General features: G+C 43.0%; 1 protein-coding gene across 4 annotated transcripts in view; it reads left to right on the top strand.

The window, feature by feature from the left end:
- hspg2 (heparan sulfate proteoglycan 2) overlaps window positions 1–19107 on the top strand; it is a 546546-nt gene that overhangs the window by 287438 nt on the left and 240001 nt on the right. For all 4 annotated transcript variants that reach the window (XM_063033469.1, XM_063033470.1, XM_063033468.1 and 1 more), the window contains exons 30-31: window positions 6984–7033; window positions 8299–8375. In XM_063033469.1, coding sequence (XP_062889539.1) covers window positions 6984–7033; window positions 8299–8375 — 127 coding nt within the window. The remainder of the gene's footprint in view (window positions 1–6983; window positions 7034–8298; window positions 8376–19107) is intronic.

Raw genomic sequence — 19107 nt, 5'->3', positions numbered from 1 at the left:
GAGGGAAGAAGTATAAGCTGGTGGTGGGGTGGGGGGGGTTCATACCAATCACTTTCTCCACTAAAGTCAGGACCTCCCAGTGGCTACCCATTTTCAGTTTGATTACCCATTCCCATTCCAACATGTCTGCCCATGGCCTCCCCTACTGCCATGATGGGGCCAAACTCGGGAGCAACACCTCATATTCCAACTGGGTAGCCTCCAATCTGATGACATGAACATCAATTTCTTTAACCTGCTAATTTCTCCCCTCTCTCTCCCTCCTTCCTCTCTTTTTCTGTTTCTCATTTCCAGATACCCTCTCATCCCATCCCAAATGGGTGTCACTTTCCTCTGTTTCCCCTTTTCCTTCCCTTTATTCCATGATCCACTGACCTATTGGATTCCGCCTTCTTCACCTTCTTACCTCTTCTACCTATCTCTTCCCAGTCTCTTATTTCACCCATCCCCCCTCACCTGGTCTCACCTATCACCTGCCAGCTTGCATTCCTCCCCTTACCTTCTTTTTCTACCTTTTACATCTGGATGAATGGCCTCAGTTTGTTCTCCTCCATAGATGCAGCTTGATTTGCTGAGTTTCTCTGTTTTTGGTGCTTAATGTTTTTGTTTCTTTTCAGGTATTGTGTACTCTAGATAATTATTTCAAAACTTAAAGGAGTAATTGTAAGTTTAGAGCACATCGAATTTGGGACTACTATTGAAGTAATGTTTCTACATTGTGTTTACATTGACATGTGCTTTTCTATAACATTTCCTTGTCAATAAAATTCCTAATGAAATAAATTGCCATTTCCACAACCTGATTTATTCAGCATCTTTTTAAATTTGTGATTGTTGGGACATTTACATGGTTTTAACTTGGCAGTTACTATATATTGCCAGTTGGACTACTATGAGAGTTGCTCAGACTCAGCTTCACTGAGTCATCATATAGCTTAGTGGTCCTCTTCTGTTGGAGCAATGCCTTAAAGCTGTGTTCCATTGTAGGTGGGCTCCAAGCTGAGAATGGAGCTCAGTGAAATGACCGGCTCTCTCCGCATGTGTCCAAATTTCCCCTCTGGGCTGCTGCATCCACAGAGACTTGTAGGATGTCACAAGGTTCCTGGCCATATCTTTCCAATGAGCACATATCTCATTGCTCGTGTTAACCAGTCTTAGTGACATAATGCCCACTGGGTTGTGAATGACTGTACAGACTCCAGGCTGCCAGTCAAATGGGGCCTCAGCCACCTGCCTTCATGATTTCAATCGACAGAGTTTGGGTGTGCTTGTTCCAGCCTGAATGCTTCTGCCCAGTGTTTTGTACCTTCTCGCTATGAGAGCATACCATAGCCCAGGATTTACAGGCTGAGGAAAATCAGAGTCTCATTTGCATAGCGGCTCATCAGTGCTTTCCCGTGAACCCTGTTAATAAAGACAAAGTTACCAAGTCAAGTGAAATCTGATTGGTAACCATGAGTCAAAGGTCATCTGATCCTCCCAAACCCACATGATTGAGACATACTATTGCAAAATATATTTTTCTGAACAGGGTCCAATTTGATTTTATTGCTTTGAAATGTGTATGAAATAAACAAAAAACTTGAAGCAAGTTCTTTGGCCAAAAAGGCACCCAGTTACATCAATCCCTTATTTTTGTTGTCTCCACATTCCCATGAACTCCTCCACTTCCCCCACACATTCTACTACTCAACTACTCACCAATGGCCCATTATTCTACTACCCCCATCATCTTTGCAACGTGACAGGAAACTGACAGAGAATGTGCAAATCAACAGTGCTGGAGTTGTCGACCAGTTGTGTCACTGTGCAGCCCCTACACTGGGCTGATAGGTAATCACTCTGTTAAGCTGTGCAGGCAATGCTGTCGGTGTCAAAGGGCTATTCATCAGCCTATCAGTCTTTTATTTGTGAGATTATAGGATATTAAATAATCCCAGTGGATCAGTGAGAGACAGACTGGAGGGTCAGACAGTCCAATGGTTATCAATTTGAGAGTGGTGTAGTCTTCATCTACACTTAGTCCTTCAGTATAGACTGTAACATTAACCTTACAAGAATGATTACCACTCTTAAAGAAGTTAAATAACTTTTTTTTTCTTTTGAAGCCATTTAAATAGGGCACTATCAATAATTCTTACATTCTGTGCCTGTGTGTTAAGGAGAATAACAGCAATAGATTGTGTTGAAGAGCAATTTTTCTCTGTACAAAGTTTTAAATGATTGCTGTTATTTTGTAGTTCTACTCAGTGCAGGTGGCTGTGAAAAAAGTTGTTCAGCTTGTGACTGAAGTAGTCCAGAACTGATACCCCTCCCCTACTCAGCCATTGCCTCACCCTAGGGCTCCTGTCATACCTGTGAGCTGCGGACGGGTTATATGATCAAGGCACTTAGAGCAGTTGGAAAGTAGACCGGTCAGCTGCTGCCTGCACCTTGTTGATTTTCTCTAGTCTATTGGACTGTGAAATCCTGGATCTGTGTGGGAGGTTCCAGATCCAGGCTTCAACTCTGCAGCACACATCCAGAGACATTGCCTCAAAATCAAAGAAGCCTTTTTGGCTACTGATTGTCTAAGCACAGGGAAAAGGTGATTCGGAGAGAGTTTCTGGTTGTGCCTTATAAATGGTAAGTTTAAAGCTCTTATTGATGCGATTGATCACCAAGTGATGGAAAGTGAACATCAGCAGGAAAGTCTAGTCGTGATCAATAATTTGTTAATCTGCCTTGTTATATAAAATACCATATCATTATTTTGCATGAAATGCAGAAAAAGGTTGCTAAAGTATATTATTATCTTCATAATTGTAGCATGTGTGCTTCTAACACTGTACTTCATTAAAAAGCAAGGATGTTTACCACAGTTAATGTAATAAAGTGTTTGTGGCTTCAGTCCTATTCCTTGTCCTTCGGTGCAAGAATTGTTCTGGTTGGCTATACAGGTGCAGAGGGTAAGCCCCTGACTTCAAGGTAAGAGTCTATGATATTTAGCGTGGCTGCTGCACTGGTAGTTTTGTTTCTGCCATCCTTTCCACACTCCTCGGAAGAGTTGCTTTCCTGGGCTAGCTGGACTTCAAGCTATCCTCATTACCTCTGGGTGCAGGTGGCTTTATAAGTGAATGAAATATTATAGGTATGAGCATGTGCATACATGTGTGTATTTTTGTGAGTGTGTGTTCATGTGTGTATGAATTTTATGTGTCTTGAGTGCTCATATTTGAATAGAATAGTTGTTAAAGACTGAGAGGTTGCATATATTCCTTTATATTGACTTATGTAGCATGTTTATCTTTTGTCTCCATTGTTTTGGTCGTCACAGTCCTGGATCTGCAGCTGTGCATACGTTCAACTGATTTTCTCTAAATGTGCTTTACTTGGAAATTACTCGTGGCATTCAGGTTAGCTGGGAACTCTGGCACTGAAAAAAACATTAATATTGTTTCTGCATTTAGGGCTAATGCCACAGTTTTGGGGCATCCTTGTATCATTAGGATCTGTCTGGTACTAGAAATGCTTCTCTCTGGTCCTAGTGAACTGAGATTGAATGTAGTGTGATACAAAGCTGTTTTCATCTAGCCCTGTACTCTGTTTTCTTCATATAGTTATTATTTGATAATGTGCCCAGCATAAGTTGCTCCTGATCATGACTTTATACATTTATTACAGTTATGAGACAGGTCCCACAATTTAGGATATCTGAATAGTTCCCTGGGAGTTGAATCACTTAAAAAAAATGCAATTGAATAGCAAAGCTGACCTTTTAAAACCAAGCCAAGCGCATGACAGGAACGAATGAATTCTGAAGTAAGGCCGCTGTTATGTGGGCTGGTGCTGTTGCTCAGATGATTGACACAATGCTCATCAGGGCCTAGGCACAGGTAACAACGAAAAGATTAAATCTTGCTCTGGACTCTGCAAGAGTTGCTGTGCTGTGTAAAAAGCGCTTATACATCAATTCCAGCAGTGCATCACTCCCTCCGTACGACATTTAATTTCTGGCTTTGGTTACTTGAAACCATAGTCAGTCAGTGAGTCAGTTAGCCAATCATTCATTTATTTACAGATACTTCGCGGAATAGGCCCTTCTGGCCCTTTGAGCTGCACCCTCCAGCGACCTCCGAAATCCCCAATTCAACCCTCAACTAATCATGGGACAATTTACAATGACCAATTAACCTCCCAGCACATCTTTGCAAAGAGGAAACTGGAGGACCCGGGGAAAACCCAGGGAAGAGGTACAGAGACGCCTTAAAGAGGATGCTGACATTGAACTCCAAACTCAAACACCCCAAACTGTAATAATGTTGTGCTAGCCACAACACTACCATAGTGCCTCCCTGTAGTAACTCATCGTGGCACCAATGAGCCAAACTTAATGGTTGAGTGGATTATTACAAGACCCACAATTGATAACCACTTAACCCACTATGACCCTACACAACTTTTTTATATTGAATTAAAGCTAATTTTTAATACAATATTTTAATCCATTATTACCAGCCCATAAATGAGATGGCAACAAAACAATAAGTACAGATATATTTAAGTAAAGATACTCATAACAAGTTAAATTTAACAAGTCAAAGTGGGGGAGCCCTACAGATGTTAAATAGTGCAAAGGAAGTCCCACCAAAAACTTGTAGAGGAGAAACTCAAAATGAGAGGGATTAATAGGGAGTAGCAGCACATTGTGCTGTAGACTGGCATTCCTCGGACAGGATAGAGGACAGGGACTTCTTCAATAGTTGAGCTGTAATTTGCATGTCCTGGATTTGGATCTCTCTGCATTTGAATCTTGTTTTGGATTTGAATTTCTAGCAGAAGTTAGACATTTGTGATACACTGGTGAGCAGTTGCTTAGTATTGTGGAGTTCAATAGAAATGAGAGAAAAAGACTAAATTGTCTCATGGTAAAACATGGTGGTTGAAATTTGTGCTTTAGTTCTACTTTGCATAATTGTGTAATAGTGATCAGCTGTTCGTGCTTGAGGGGCAAAGTCAGTCTCGAGGAGGGATCTGCAGGGGAAGGTTTACTGTGGCAGGTGTTAATGTGCAAGGCACCTGGTCTCAGTGCCCACTGTGATACACCTGTCGGGAATCTTCATTGACATTGCACTGATTTGCTTTGTGTTGACTGAGCAATGGTTTAATTTGCAGATTGCTTTATGTCTAGGTGGTTCTTTGTCAAATGTTAACGATTTCCCACAAGTTTTATTGTGTGACGAGTATTCATCATCAGAACAGTAAATTTGTTTGCCAATCTCGTTCCCTGATCAATCCAATTCATTGCACCTTTCTGATTTGCTGCCTTGATTCCCCTGCCCTTTTGCTGCTGATGCTGGTAGCTGGTGCCAGTGCCAGTGGGTGCTGATGCTGGTAGCTGGTGCCAGTGCCAGTGGGTGCTGATGCTGGTAGCTGGTGCCAGTGTCAGTGCTGGTGGGTGCTGGTGCTGGTATTGCTGTGCTCACCTCTTCTGCTTGTCATATTTCCTACCTTGTGTTCTCTACGTGTTATGTTGGTGACTGAATAAGATGACTGCTTTCTCCTTTACCGCTGTGTGAAATCAATAACCGATAATCTTTAAAAACCCTCGTGTGTTATTATGATGAAACTGGAGCTGATTAATTATCATTGAGTTTTGAGGAAGTATTGTTGTTTGTTCCTTGCTTGTTATTTTCCAAAATCATTCCAACTAAATTGCATGTTAATGGTACTTTAGGGCTAATTGCTAGTTATGCTGTTGGTAATGATTAAATAATGACCATAAACAGATAAGAGATTTGTGTCTAAGGGCCATAAACTGCAAGAGAGCAGCTAAACATCGGAGCATCAACCCAAGCCTACAATAATGATATTGAGGGAACATTCTCCCCGCTAAAGCTGATATATTGTGGTTCAGGGAGCCCCGAAGGGTCAGCATGGTCCATGGTGTTGGTGTCAGTTCCTTGAAGGATGTTCCATTTAATCCCATCTGTTGTATCTGGTTTTCTTCTGAACCTTCCTGATGATTCTGTTTTTATCTCCCACTTCATCCTTATGCCCGGATGAATACATCTCGCATGGTTAGTGCTTCTTTTCCCTTTCTACCTTTCAGGTTTTACCTGATCCCTCCATGAAGTTGCATTCTAATATCCGGGAGAGGACATTCCCAGCTCCTGTAGAATCCAGTTGTAACTAAAGCTTTGCCATCAGACCTGCATCCTGCAATAGTTGTTCAGACAATAAGACATAGGAACAGAGTAGGCCCCAATAGTGTCTGCTCCACCATTTCCATCGTGCTGATTTATTATCCTTCTCAACCCCATTCTCCTGTCTTCTCCCCATAACCTTTGATGCCCTGACCTACCAAGAACTTATTAGCCTCTGCTTTAGGTATATTCAATTACCTGGCCTCTGGCAGCAATGAGATCATCAGCCTCTGGCTAAAGATATTCCTTCTCATCCCTGTCATAAATAGACATCCCTCTATTCTGAGGCTGTGCCCTCTGGTCCTAGACTCCCCCACTATGGAAAACATCCTCTCCACTCCAACTCTATTTAGGCCTTCTGGAACTGGACAAAATTCCTTGTTTCGCACGGTGCATTTGGTGTACTAGGAATAGTTGGAACACAATTTATGCACACCAATAGCACTGGAAAACCTTTCATAGGTCATTTTGGTCAGGTGAGCTTTCGATAATAATGTCACTCCTTTACCTTTCTGTCCAAGGACTCAGCATTTTCCACAGTCACTGTATTTAACTGTGGAAACTTGTGTCACTGCCCAGGATTCCTTTGTCAGAGATTGTCCTGTCTTGGCTACTGAGGCCTTTTCATTGATACAGATCTTTAAATAGAATAAATCATGCCGTGATCTGTTTATCATTTCCAGAATAAAATCTCACCTTCATTAACACTTTTCTGTGGGCTCAGTAAAGTTGACATCTAGATAGCTTTGCATTCTGTCTGAAGAACTGTTTCTAACTTGTTTACAATACCTGTTACAGATGTGCTCCAGGATACACTGGGAATCCCGTATTTGGGGAACATTGCATCAGTAAGTGTCAAAGCCCGGCAATTCTTCCCATGGCTTGTATTTTGTAGCTGACATTACACAAGAGTGTGGAGTTCTGCCAGTGAAGCTCAAAGGAAGGAGATGGGAGAGTCCTAGGATGTCTGTATAAATTCAGCCGAGTGATTGATGGTCACAGAGGACATTGGGGAGGAAACTGCCACTGATCTAAGGAACTCAAGAGGTCTGAAGTAGCTTGCCAGCAGATCAAATAACAAAACATCCACTAACCCAGTATTTAAGAAATAGGAGCAGGATTAGGCCCTGTGGCTCTATGAGCCTGCTTCAGCATTCCGCATTATGACTGATCTTCTAAATTCGTTTTTTTTTCTGCGCTGCCCCTATGTATCTGGAATCCCTTGGTATCAAGAGATCTATTGATTTGTGCTTTGAATAAACTCATGAACTGTGGAAATCAGGTCAAATAGCAGAATGGATTGGAAAAAGCCCACAGAACAGAACAAAAGGAAAACATTAAGGAGAATTCTCAGATTAGCAGGAAGTGCAAAGTCTTTTTGGAAAAAGGGTGAGAAGGTATGTATTGCATTGGAAAGCTCATGAGGATTGTAAACTTACAACCATCAGACTCGTATCATATTTGTCAACCTTTGGATATCTGTTGTGGCAGCAAGTTTGTTCACAGCAAATTCCCACCAAAAGGGAGTGAAATAAGTGACCCATAATTAAAGTAGGTTAAGAGAGATAATGGGCTGGGCATGCAAGGTAACTTCCCTCCTCTGGGTCAAGAGTATCTTGAGGTCCTTCATTTCAAACTGGTTTCAGTTAACGAGCTTTCCACTTCTATCTGAAAGGCAGTATCTCTGACGGTCTTGAATTTCTTCTTTGCTGTCCCAACATATCACAGTTAATTTCTGGTGAAGGATTTGACTGGGTGACGTCTGACACAGAAGTGAGCATTGCTTCTTCCTATTTTCACTTTATTGGAGTCCCACACCTTGACAAATGGCTACACCCAATATTTATCACATTCCCAACATCAACATTTTTCAGTAATTTTTCTTACTACCCCAACTTACTGATTTCTAATCCTTTTTTCCCCCTAAACTGCTAAGGTTAACTTCTCCGATCTGTACTTTCATTTTAAAGTAAGAGCAATTTTTTTGCTGTTCTCCACTCCAGAGAGATGTGCACTGATGCCACCTGTTGATAATTAGGACCTTATGTTAACCTTTGTAATCTTCATAAGCTTATAAGTGAGCATACAGTGTTTGATTTGATTGTTTGCTCAGTTGCAGACCGTTGTACTTGTGACTGGAGAGGCAGCACTGAAACTCAATGTGATGCTGTTGGAAGCTGCCCATGCAAGGTAAAATGTGTCTCCTTAACTCACGTACCTGACTGATTCAGATGTTCCAATTTGATATCAATACATTCCACAATGTACTTTCAAATATTAGGACTGGTAAAAGGAATATATTTTGAAGCAATATTTTCCTGGGGTATAAGGAAAGGAATTGCTGTAATCTGTCATCACAGATCGGTGAAGCAGTTTGTGCCATTTCACCATCGGGAGCTGCTGTTTGGTCTGGTGTAAGCAAAAAAGCTGCTCGAGGAGCTCAGCTGGTCAGCAGTACCTGTGGAACCTAAAGTCAGTGGTTTGGATTGAGACCCTGCACCCGGACTGAAAGTAAGGGAGGGAGGTAGTCACTGTAAGCAAGTGATGGGGAGGGTTGAGACAGGGGCTGCCAGGTTATAGATGGATCCAGGTGAGCGGGGATGATGGGCAGATGGAGCAGGGTGAAGATCACGATACAGGCCAGGGGTGCTAGGTAGATCCAGGTGAGCAGGGTGAAGATCACGATACAGGCCGGGGGTGATAGGTAGATCCAGGTGAGCAGGGTGAAGATCACGATACAGGCCAGGGGTGATAGGTAGATCCAGGTGAGCAGGGTGAAGATCACGATATAGGCCGGGGGTGATAGGTAGATCCAGGTGAGCAGGGTGACGATCACGATACAGGCCGGGAGTGATAGGTAGATCCAGGTGAGCAGGGTGAGGTTCACGATACAGGCCAGGGGCGGGGTGATAGGTAGATCCAGGTGAGCAGGGTTGATGGGCAGATGGAGCAGGGTGAAGATCGCGGTAGAAGCCGGGGGGGGGCGGGGGGTAGGTGGAGACTACAGATGGTGGCGTCTGATAAGAAAGGAAGGTATTGAGTGGAACTAGATAAGGGAGGGATGTCTGGCAGATGGGTACTGTAGTGGGAGGGGTTATGAGAATGCGTTGAGTATGTGGGTGAATAGTAGATAGAACCAGGTTAGGGAGAGAAAAGAAGGGGATGTGTGAGAGAACCTAGGTGTAACACAAGGAAAGAAAAAGTAACAGAAGGGATTTGGATAACTTGGTGTTCATACCTTTGAATTTTAGGTACGCAGGCAGAGTATGTGTCACTTGTAGGCCAGTGGTTCTGCATGTGGTTTTAGTGTTGAGGTTAGGAGAGTTCTCATTGGTCTCTTGCCAAGACTTCAGCATGAGCACAGTCTCCCATTGTAGATGTTACCACTTTACAGAGCCAGCCATATAAATACTGTGACTGCGAGCTGATCAGAGCTGAAGTAGGTCACATAATCTTCTGACTCCCTGAGGCTTATTTAATACTTGCAAGGTATCTTTGTCTGCAAGAATAATTGAGTGATTGAGCACATTCAGGAGAAAGCAGCCTGGTCAACCAATACCCCAGTACCGCAGCTTGGTAGTACCTTTGTCGCCAGGTTGAAACCTGTCTTCTGGTGCTGACTGAGTGTGATTTGTATGTTCAAGTTATCAAGTTTGTTTCACGTCATTTCCAGTACCCAAGTGTGAAGGAGAACAAAATAATTGTTACTCCAGATCCGATGCTGCACAAAAAAACAATAGGATAAAGAACACAATAATAATAATAAGCCCACAATAAATATAAATACACAAGATGGCTTATAAACATTGATTGTATGACCATAAAGTGACGTAAGACAAGATAACTGACAGGAAATTATAAAGTTGTGGTGGTTGGGGGTGTCGAGGGTGGGTTAGTGGGTGGAAATGTTGATTAGCCTTACTGCCTGGGGAAAGTAACTCTTTTTGAGTCTGGTAGTCCTTGTGTTTCTCGGTCGGGCGCTCAGAGAGATTCGGTGGGGGTGGGGCCCGGTGCTCGGCCGGGGGCCGTGGTCGAGTGGTCGGCAACTTGGACTGGCTCCCCCACCGGACTTAGTCTGGTGAGGAGGGTGTGAGGACACCCAGCAGGACTAAAAAAAAACAAGACCTGACAAAGGGCGGATGAGCTCCTTGTGAGCCAACGGCCATCTTCCCTGGAAGAGATTAAAGCCTCACCACATATCTACGAATCGTATGCTATGCACCTAGTTGGAAGAGACATGATGAACTTGGGCGCTGCACCACTGGAGGAGAGGCTGTACTCGGTGCTGTCGCAAGATCAAAGAAGGTGGAGGTGCATAGCCGCCGACCACAGATTCGGGATGACACCCACTGACTGACTGACTGAGTCCTTGTGTGAAACCTATGTAGCCTCTCCCTGATGGAAGTGGGTCAAGTAGTCTATGGGCAGGTTGGGTGGGTGGGATCCTTCATGATGTTACTGACTGTCTTGAATACACAAAGTAGATGACCTTGTATAACATTTAAAGATTGGTAGGATTGACTTTGTGGGAATCACTGAGTCAGGTCTGGAAGAAAATTATAGTTATGAGCTTCGCGTGGAAGGATGCGCATTGTATTGAAAGGACAGGCTTGTAGGCAGAGGGGTTGGTGCGGCTGTGTTGGTAGAAAGTGAATTCGATTCCTTAGAAAGAGGTGACACATGATCGGAAGATGTAAAATCCTTGTTGGTAGGGTTAAGAAACTGAATGGATAAAAAGACCCTGATGGGAGTTATATACAGGCCTCCGAACTGTAGCCAGGATGTGGGGTACAAATTACAATGGGAGGTAGAAAAGGCATGTCAGAAGGGCAATGTTACAATAGTCATGGGGGATTTCAATATGTAAATAGATTGGGAAAATCAGACTGGAGTCATAGAGTCACAGAAAACCACAGCACTGAAACAGGCCCTTCAACCCATCAGTCTGTACCAAACCATTTAAGCTTGCTTGTCCCATTGACCTGAACCTGGACCAGAGCCTTCCATACCCCTCCCATCTATGTACCTTTCCAAACTTCTCTCAAACGAACGTGGACATTGAGCTCGCATGCACCACTGTCGCTGGTGGCTCGTTCCACACTCTCAAGTGAACTTCTTTGAGTGAAGAAGTTTCCCCTCATGTTCCCCTTAAACTTTACACCTTTCACCCTTAACCCATGACCTCTGGTCATAATTCCACCTAACCTCAGTGGAAAAAGCCTGCTTGCATTTACCCTATCTATACCCCTCATAATTTTGTATATCAAATCTACTCTTAGTCTTCTAACCTTATTCCTACCAAGGAATAAAGTCCGAACCTATTCGGTCTTTCCTTATAACTCAGGTCCTCCAGTCCTGACAACATCCTTTATAAATTTTCTTATTTTCATCTTTCCTGTAGGTAGGTGACCAAAACTGCACACAGTACCCCAAATTAGACCCACCAAGATCTTATATAAATTAAACATAACGTCCCAACTCCTCTATTCAGTGCTTTGATCTATGAAGACCAATGTGTTTTCTTAACAACCCTATCAACCTGTGATTTCACTTTCAATAAATTATGGACCTGTACTGCTAGATTCCTTTATTCTACCACACTCCTCAGTGGCTTATTGGTCACTGTGTAAGACCTATACTGGTTGGTCCTCCCAAAGTGCAACTCCTCACACTTATCTGCATTAAATTCCATCTGCCATTTTTAGCTGGTCCACATCCCACTGCAAGTTTTCGTAGTCTTCCTCACTGTCCACTACACCCCCAATTTTGGTGTCATTTGCAAATTTGCAAATCTAGTTAACCACATTATCATCCAGATTGTTACTATAGGTAACAGACAACAATGGACCCAGTACCAATCCCTGTGGCACTCCACTAGTCACAGGCCTCCAGTCAGAGAAGTAACCATCTAATACCACCCTCTGGCTTATTCTGCAAAGCCATTGTCTAATAACCATATAACAATTACAGCACGGAAACAGGCCATCTCAGCCCTTCTGGTCCGTGCTGAACTCTTACTCTCACCTAGTCCCATCGACCTGCACTCAGCCCATAACCCTCCATTCCTTTCCTGTCCATATATCTATCCAATTTAACTTTAAACGACAACATCGAACCTGCCTCAACCACTTCTGCTGGAAGCTCGTTCCACACAGCTACCACTCTCTGAGTAAAGAAGTTCCCCCTCATGTTACCCCTAAAGTTTTGCCCTTTAACTCTCAACTCATGTCCTCTTGTTTGAATCTCCCCCATTCTCAATGGAAAAAGCCTATCCACATCAACTCTATCAATCCCCCTCATAATTTTAAACACCTCTATCAAGTCCCCCCTCAACCTTCTACGTTCCAAAGGATAAAGACCTAACTTGTTCAACTTTTCTCTGTAACTTAGGAATTGAAACCCAGGCAACATTTTACTAAACCTCCTCTGTACTCTCTCAATTTTATTGACATTTTTCCTATAATTTGGATTTGGCCTTATACAATTTCAACATTACATCCCAACTCCTATACTCAATGCTCTAATTAATAAAGGCCAGCATACCAAAAACTTTCTTCTCCACCCTATCCACATGAGATTCCACCTTCAGGGAACGATGTACCGTTATTCCTAGATCCCTCTGTTCTACAGCATTCTTCAATGCCCTACCATTTACCATGTATGTCCTATTTTGATTAGTCCTACCAAAATGTAGCACCTCACATTTATCAGCATTAAACTCCATCTGCCATCTTTCAGCCCACTCTTCTAACTGGCCTAAATCTCTCTGCAAGCTTCGAAAACCTACTTCATTATCCACAACGCCACCTATTTTAGTATCATCTGCATACTTACTAATCCAATTTACCACCCCATCATCCAGATCATTAATATATATGACAAACAACATTGGACCCAGTACAGATCCCTGAGGCACACCGCTACACACCCTCCTCCAATCTGACACACAGTTATCCACCACTACTCTCTGGCGTCTCCCATCTAGCCATTGCTGAATCCACTTTACTATTTCGATATTAGTGTTTAACAATTGAACCTTCCTAACCAACCTTCCGTGTGGAAGGTTAATCTAGTCTACCACCTCATCTTGAATGCCAAGTGACTGAATCTTCTTGACCAATCTCCTATGCGGGACCTTGTCAGATGGCTTGCTAAAGTCCACGTAGACAACATCCCCTGCCTTGCCTTTGTTAACTTTCCTGGTAACTTTCACAAAAAGCTCTATGATTGGTTAGCCACAACCCGCCATGCACGAAGCCATGCTGACTATCCCTAACCAACCCCTGTCCATTTATCCAGTCTCATAGAAGACCTTCCAATAACTTTCCCAGTACTGATGGTCAGGCTCACTGGCTGATAATTTCATGGTTAATTCTTTGAACCTTTCTTAAACAGCAGAACAACATTAGCTGTCCTGAAATTCTCCAGTACCTCATGTACCTCATGATTCCTGGGATGGCAGGACTTTCATATGAGGAAAGACTGGATCGACTAGGCTTATACTCGTTGGAATTTAGAAGATTGAGGGGAGATCTGATTGAAACGTATAAAATTCTAAAGGGATTGGACAGGCTAGATGCAGGAAGATTGTTCCCAATGTTGGGGGAAGTCCAGAATGAGGGGTCACAGTTTGAGGATAAAGGGGAAGCCTTTTAGGACCGAGATTAGGAAAAACTTCACACAGAGAGTGGTGAATCTGTGGAATTCTCTGCCACAGTAAACAGTTGAGGCCAGTTCATTGGCTATATTTAAGAAGGAGTTAGATATGGCCCTTGTGGCTAAAGGGATCAGGGGGTATGGAGGGAAGGCTGGTACAGGGTTCTGAGTTGGTTAATCTGCCATGATCGTACTGAATGGCGGTGCAGGCTCGAAGGGCCGAATGGCCTACTCCTGCACCTATTTTCTATGTTTCTATGTGTCGCTAAGGATGATTTAGATATCTTTGCTAGGGCCCCTGCAATTTCTGCACTTGCCTTACACCTTGTCAAGCCTTGGGGATTTGTCTGCCCTGATGTGCCGCAAGGCAGCAAACATCTCCTCCTCTGTAATCTGTATAATGTCCATGACCTCACTACTGCTTTGACTCATTTGTATAGACTGTGTCCATATCCCGAGTAAATACAAATGCAAAAAAATCTACTTAAGATCTTCCCCCATCTGTTTTGGCTCCACACGTGGATTACCGTTCTGTTCTACAGAGGACCAATTTTGTCCCTTACAATCCTTTTGCTCTTAATATATCTATAGAATCCCTTAGGATTCTCCTTCACCTTATCTGCTAGAGCAACCTCATGCTTTCTTTTATCCCTCCTGATTTCCTTATTAAGCGTTCTCTTGCATTTTTTATACTCTTCAAGTACCTCATTTGTTCCTGCCTGCCTGTGCCTGCTATGTACCTCCTTTTTATTTTCTTAACCAGGGCCTTAATATCACTCAAAATCCAAGGGTCCCTAAATCTGTAATTGTTGCCCTTTATTCTGACAGGCATGTACAAGCTTTCAGTTTTGAGTGCCTCCTACTTACCAAGGATTCCTTTGCCAGAAAACAGCCTGTCCCAATTCACACTTGCCAGATCCTTTCTGATACCATCAAAATTGGTCTTAATTTGAAGACCAGACCTATCTTTTTGCATTTTTACTTTCAAATTAATGGCATTGTGATCATTAGGTACCAAGTGTTTCCCAACACAAACTTCTGTCACCTGCCCTGTCACATTCCCAAAGAGCAGAGTATCGCACACACTCTCATTGGGACTTCTATGTACTGATTAAGAAAACTTTCCTGAACGCATTTGATCAACTCTGTCCCATCTAGTCCTTTTATAGTATGGGAGACCCAGTCAATATGTGGAATATTAAAATCACCTACTACCACAACCTTATGTTTCTTGCAACACACTGATCTCTTTACAAACTTGTTCCTCTGAATCCCATGGACTGTTGGGTGGTTCATAATGTCGTCGTCGTCGTCGTGGCTATCCCTCGAGGTCGAGGATGATGGTCTTCGTTCTGAAGAAGTGGCCCACAGAGTGAAGACGCCTGTGCGTGTATTTGTTTAATGTGTACTTGATGTTGCACTCCAAGAAGCACATGATACTTCACAAATCAACCAGCTGATTCCAATGGCATGGAAACCACGATGATTGGAGCTGATGGATTTGTTGCAGCCTTCATCCGCCTTCACAGCCGTTGAGTTTGAAGTAACTTCGTCCGCCTGTTCCACCATTGAGGTCTTGGTTGGATTGTTCTTTGTCAGGGACCTCACCCCTACCTTACCGTCATGGGTGACCCTACCAGGAGCATAGCTCCAGATGACATCGCTCTCGGGATCACAGGACCACACAAGCTTCTCCACCGTGACAAGATGACAATCCACGGAGAGGGTGATACTTTTCTTATTGCTCAATTCCACCCATAAAGCCTCACAAGACGAGTTCTCCAGTCTGTCCTGACTGAGCACTGCCGTGACTAGTAATGCCACCCCTCCTCTTTTCACCTCTCTCACTCTATCACGTCTAAAACAATAGAACCCCAGAACATTGAGATACCAGTTGTACCCCTCTTGCAACTAAGTCTCACTAGTGGCTAAAATATCGTAATTCCATGTGTTGATCCATGCCTTTCCATCTGCCTTTCCTACAATACTTTTTGCATTGAAATTTATGCGACTCAAGAGTTGCGCATTCAACATCTGTCCCCACTTTCTGTTCTGCCACTTTAGTTCTCCTCCCTGCAGCTCTAGTTGAAATCCCAAGGGGAAGAATTTGTAGAATGCCTTCCAGATGGCTTTTTGAAGCAGCTTGAGGTTGAGCCCGTGAGGGATCAGCTATTCTGGATTGGGTGTTGTGTAATGAACCAGATTTGATTAGGACTCTTAAGGTAAAGGAACCCTTAGGAGGCAGCAATCATAATATGATAGAATTCATCCTGAAATTTGTGAAGATATGTATGTATTAGTATTACAGTGGGGTAAAGGGAATTACCGAGGCATGAGAGAGGAGCTGGCCAAAATTGATTGGAAAGGGACACTAGCAGGGACGATGGCAGAGCAGCGATGGCTGGAGTTTCTGGAAGAAATTTGGAAGGTGCAGCATAGATATATCTCAAAGAAGAGGAAGTATTCTAAAGGCAGTGTATGGCTAACAAAGGAAGTCAAAGCCAACATAAAATCAAAAGAAAAGGCATATGTAAGAGCAAAAATTAGTGGGAAGTTGGAGACCTAGACAATAGGTGCAGTAGGCCATTCAGCCCTTCGAGCCAGCGCCACCATTCACTGTGATCATGGCTGATCATCCACAATCAGTACCCTTTTCCTGCCTTCTCCCCATATCCCTTCACTCCGCTATCTTTAAGAGCTCCATCTAGCTCTTTTTTGAAAGAATCCAGAGAATTGGCCTCCACTGCCTTCTGAGGCATTCCACAGAACCACATCCCTCTGTGTGAAAAAGTTTTTCCTCAACTCCGTTCTAAATTGTCTACCCCTTATTCTTAAACTGCGGCCTCTGGTTCTGGACTCACCCATCAGCGGGAACATGTTTCCTGCCTCTAGCGTGTCCAATTCCTTAATAATCTTATATGTTTCAATGAGATCCCCTCTCAGCCTTCTAAATTCCAGTGTATACAACCCCAGTCGCTCCAATCTTTCAATATATGACAGTCCCGCCATCCTGGGAATTAACCTTGTGAACCCACGCTGCACTCCCTCAATAGCTAGAATGTCCTTCCTCAAATTTGGAGACCAAAGCTGTACACAATATTCCAGGTGTGGTCCTGTACAACTGCAGAAGGATCTCTTTGCTCCTATACTCAATTCCCCTTGTTATGAAGGCCAGCATGCCATTAGCTTTCTTCACTGCCTGCTGTTCCTGCATGCTTACTTTCAGTGACTGATGAATAAGGACACCTAGATCTTGTTGTACTTCCCCTTTTCCTAACTTGACATCATTCAGATAGTAATCTGCCTTCCTGTTCTTGCCACCAAAGTGGATAACCTCACATTTACTCACATTAAACTGCATCTGCCATGCATCTGCCCACTCACCCAACCTATCCAAGTCACCCTGCATTCTCATAACATCCTCCTCACATTTCACACTGCCACCCAGCTTTGTGTCATCTGCAAATTTGTTAATGTTACTTTTAATCCCTTCATCTAAATCATTAATGCATATTGTAAATAGCTGTGGTCCCAGCACCGAGCCTTGTGGTAACCCACTAGTCACTGCCTGCCATTCTGAAAAGGACCCATTAATCCCTACTCTTTGTTTCCTGTCTGCCAACCAATTTTCTATCCATGTCAGTACCCTACCCCCAATACCATTTGCTCTGATTTTGAACACTAACCTCCTATGTGGGACCTTATCAAAGGCTTTCTGAAAGTCCAGGTACACTACAGCCACTGGCTTTCCCATGTCCATTTTCATAGTTACATTCTCAAAAAATTCCATAAAATTAGTCAAGCATGATTTCCCCTTCGTAAATCAAGCTGACTTGGACCTATCCTGCCACTGCTATCCAAATATGCCACTATTACACCTTTTATAATTGATTCCGGCATCTTCCCCACCACTGATGTCGGACTAACTGGTCTATAATTGCCTGTTTTCTCTCTCCCTCCTTTCTTAAAAAGTGGCTACCCTCCAATCCGCAGGAACTGATCCTGAATCTATAGAACATTGGAAAATGATTACTGGATTGGGAAATTTTTAAAAACCATTCAACAGAAGGCAATTAAAAAAAGCCAAAAGTGGGAAAAAGATGAAATATGAAGGCAAGCTAGCCAGTAATATCAAAGAGGATACCAGAAGATTTTTCCGATGTATGAAGAGTAAGAGAGCCAAGAATAGATATTGAACCACTAGAAAATGACACTGGCAAAGTAGTAATGAGGGGACAAGGAAATGGACAAACTGAATAAGTATTTTACATCCATTTCCACTGTGGAAGACACTAGCAGTATGTTGGAAGTTTGAGAGTGTTAAGATGTGGAAGCAAGTGCTGTTGCTGTTACTAGGAAGAAGGTGCTTGGGCAACTAAAACATCTGTTAGTAAATAAGTCAAATGAACCAGATGGACTACACCCCAGGGTTCTGAAAGAGATAGCTGGAGAGATTGTGGAGGCATTAGTGATGATCATTGGAGAATCAATAGATTCTGGTATTGTTCCGGAGCACTTGAAAATAGGAAATGTCATCTGCTCTTCAAGAAGGCAGAAGAAAGGAAATTCTAGGTCAGTTAGACTGACCTCCATGGTTGGAAAGATGTTGGAGTTGATTGTTAAGGATGTAGTTTCAGAGTACTTGGCACAGGATAAAGTAGGACAAAGCATGGTTTACTTAAGGGAAGATCCTGCCTGACATTCGGTTGGAATTCTTTGAGGAAATAACAAACAGAATAGACAAAGGAGAATCGGATGTTGTGTACTTGGATTTTCAGAAATCCTTTGACAAGGTGCCACACATGAGGCTGCTTAACAAGATAAGAGCTCATAGTATTACTAAAAAGATACTAGCATAGGTAGAGTATTGTCTGATTGACAAGAGACAAAGAATAGGAATGAAAAGAGTCTTACCTGATTGGCTGCCAGTGGCTAAAGGGGTTCTGCAGGGGTCAGTCTTGGGACAGCTTCTTTTTATGTTATATGTCAATGATTTGGATGACGGAATTGATGGCTTTGTGGTCAGGTTTGGGACGATATGAAGATAGGTGGGTGTGCAGGGAGTTTTGAGGAAACAAGGAGGCTGCAGGAAGACTTGAACAGATTGGGAGAATGGGCAAAGAAGTGTCAAATGGAATATAGTGTTGGGAAGTGTATGGTCGTGCATTTTGGTCAGAGGAATAAAAGCATTGTTTATTTTCTAAATGTGGAGTAAATTAAAAATCTGAGGTACAAAGGAGTCCTTGTGCAGTATTCCCTAAAGTTT

The sequence above is a fragment of the Mobula hypostoma genome, chromosome 25 (genome assembly GCF_963921235.1).
Source record: "Mobula hypostoma chromosome 25, sMobHyp1.1, whole genome shotgun sequence".
Classification (NCBI taxonomy): domain Eukaryota; kingdom Metazoa; phylum Chordata; class Chondrichthyes; order Myliobatiformes; family Myliobatidae; genus Mobula; species Mobula hypostoma.
Note: the sequence above shows the minus strand (reverse complement) of the source record. Positions and strands in the feature narration are given on the sequence as shown.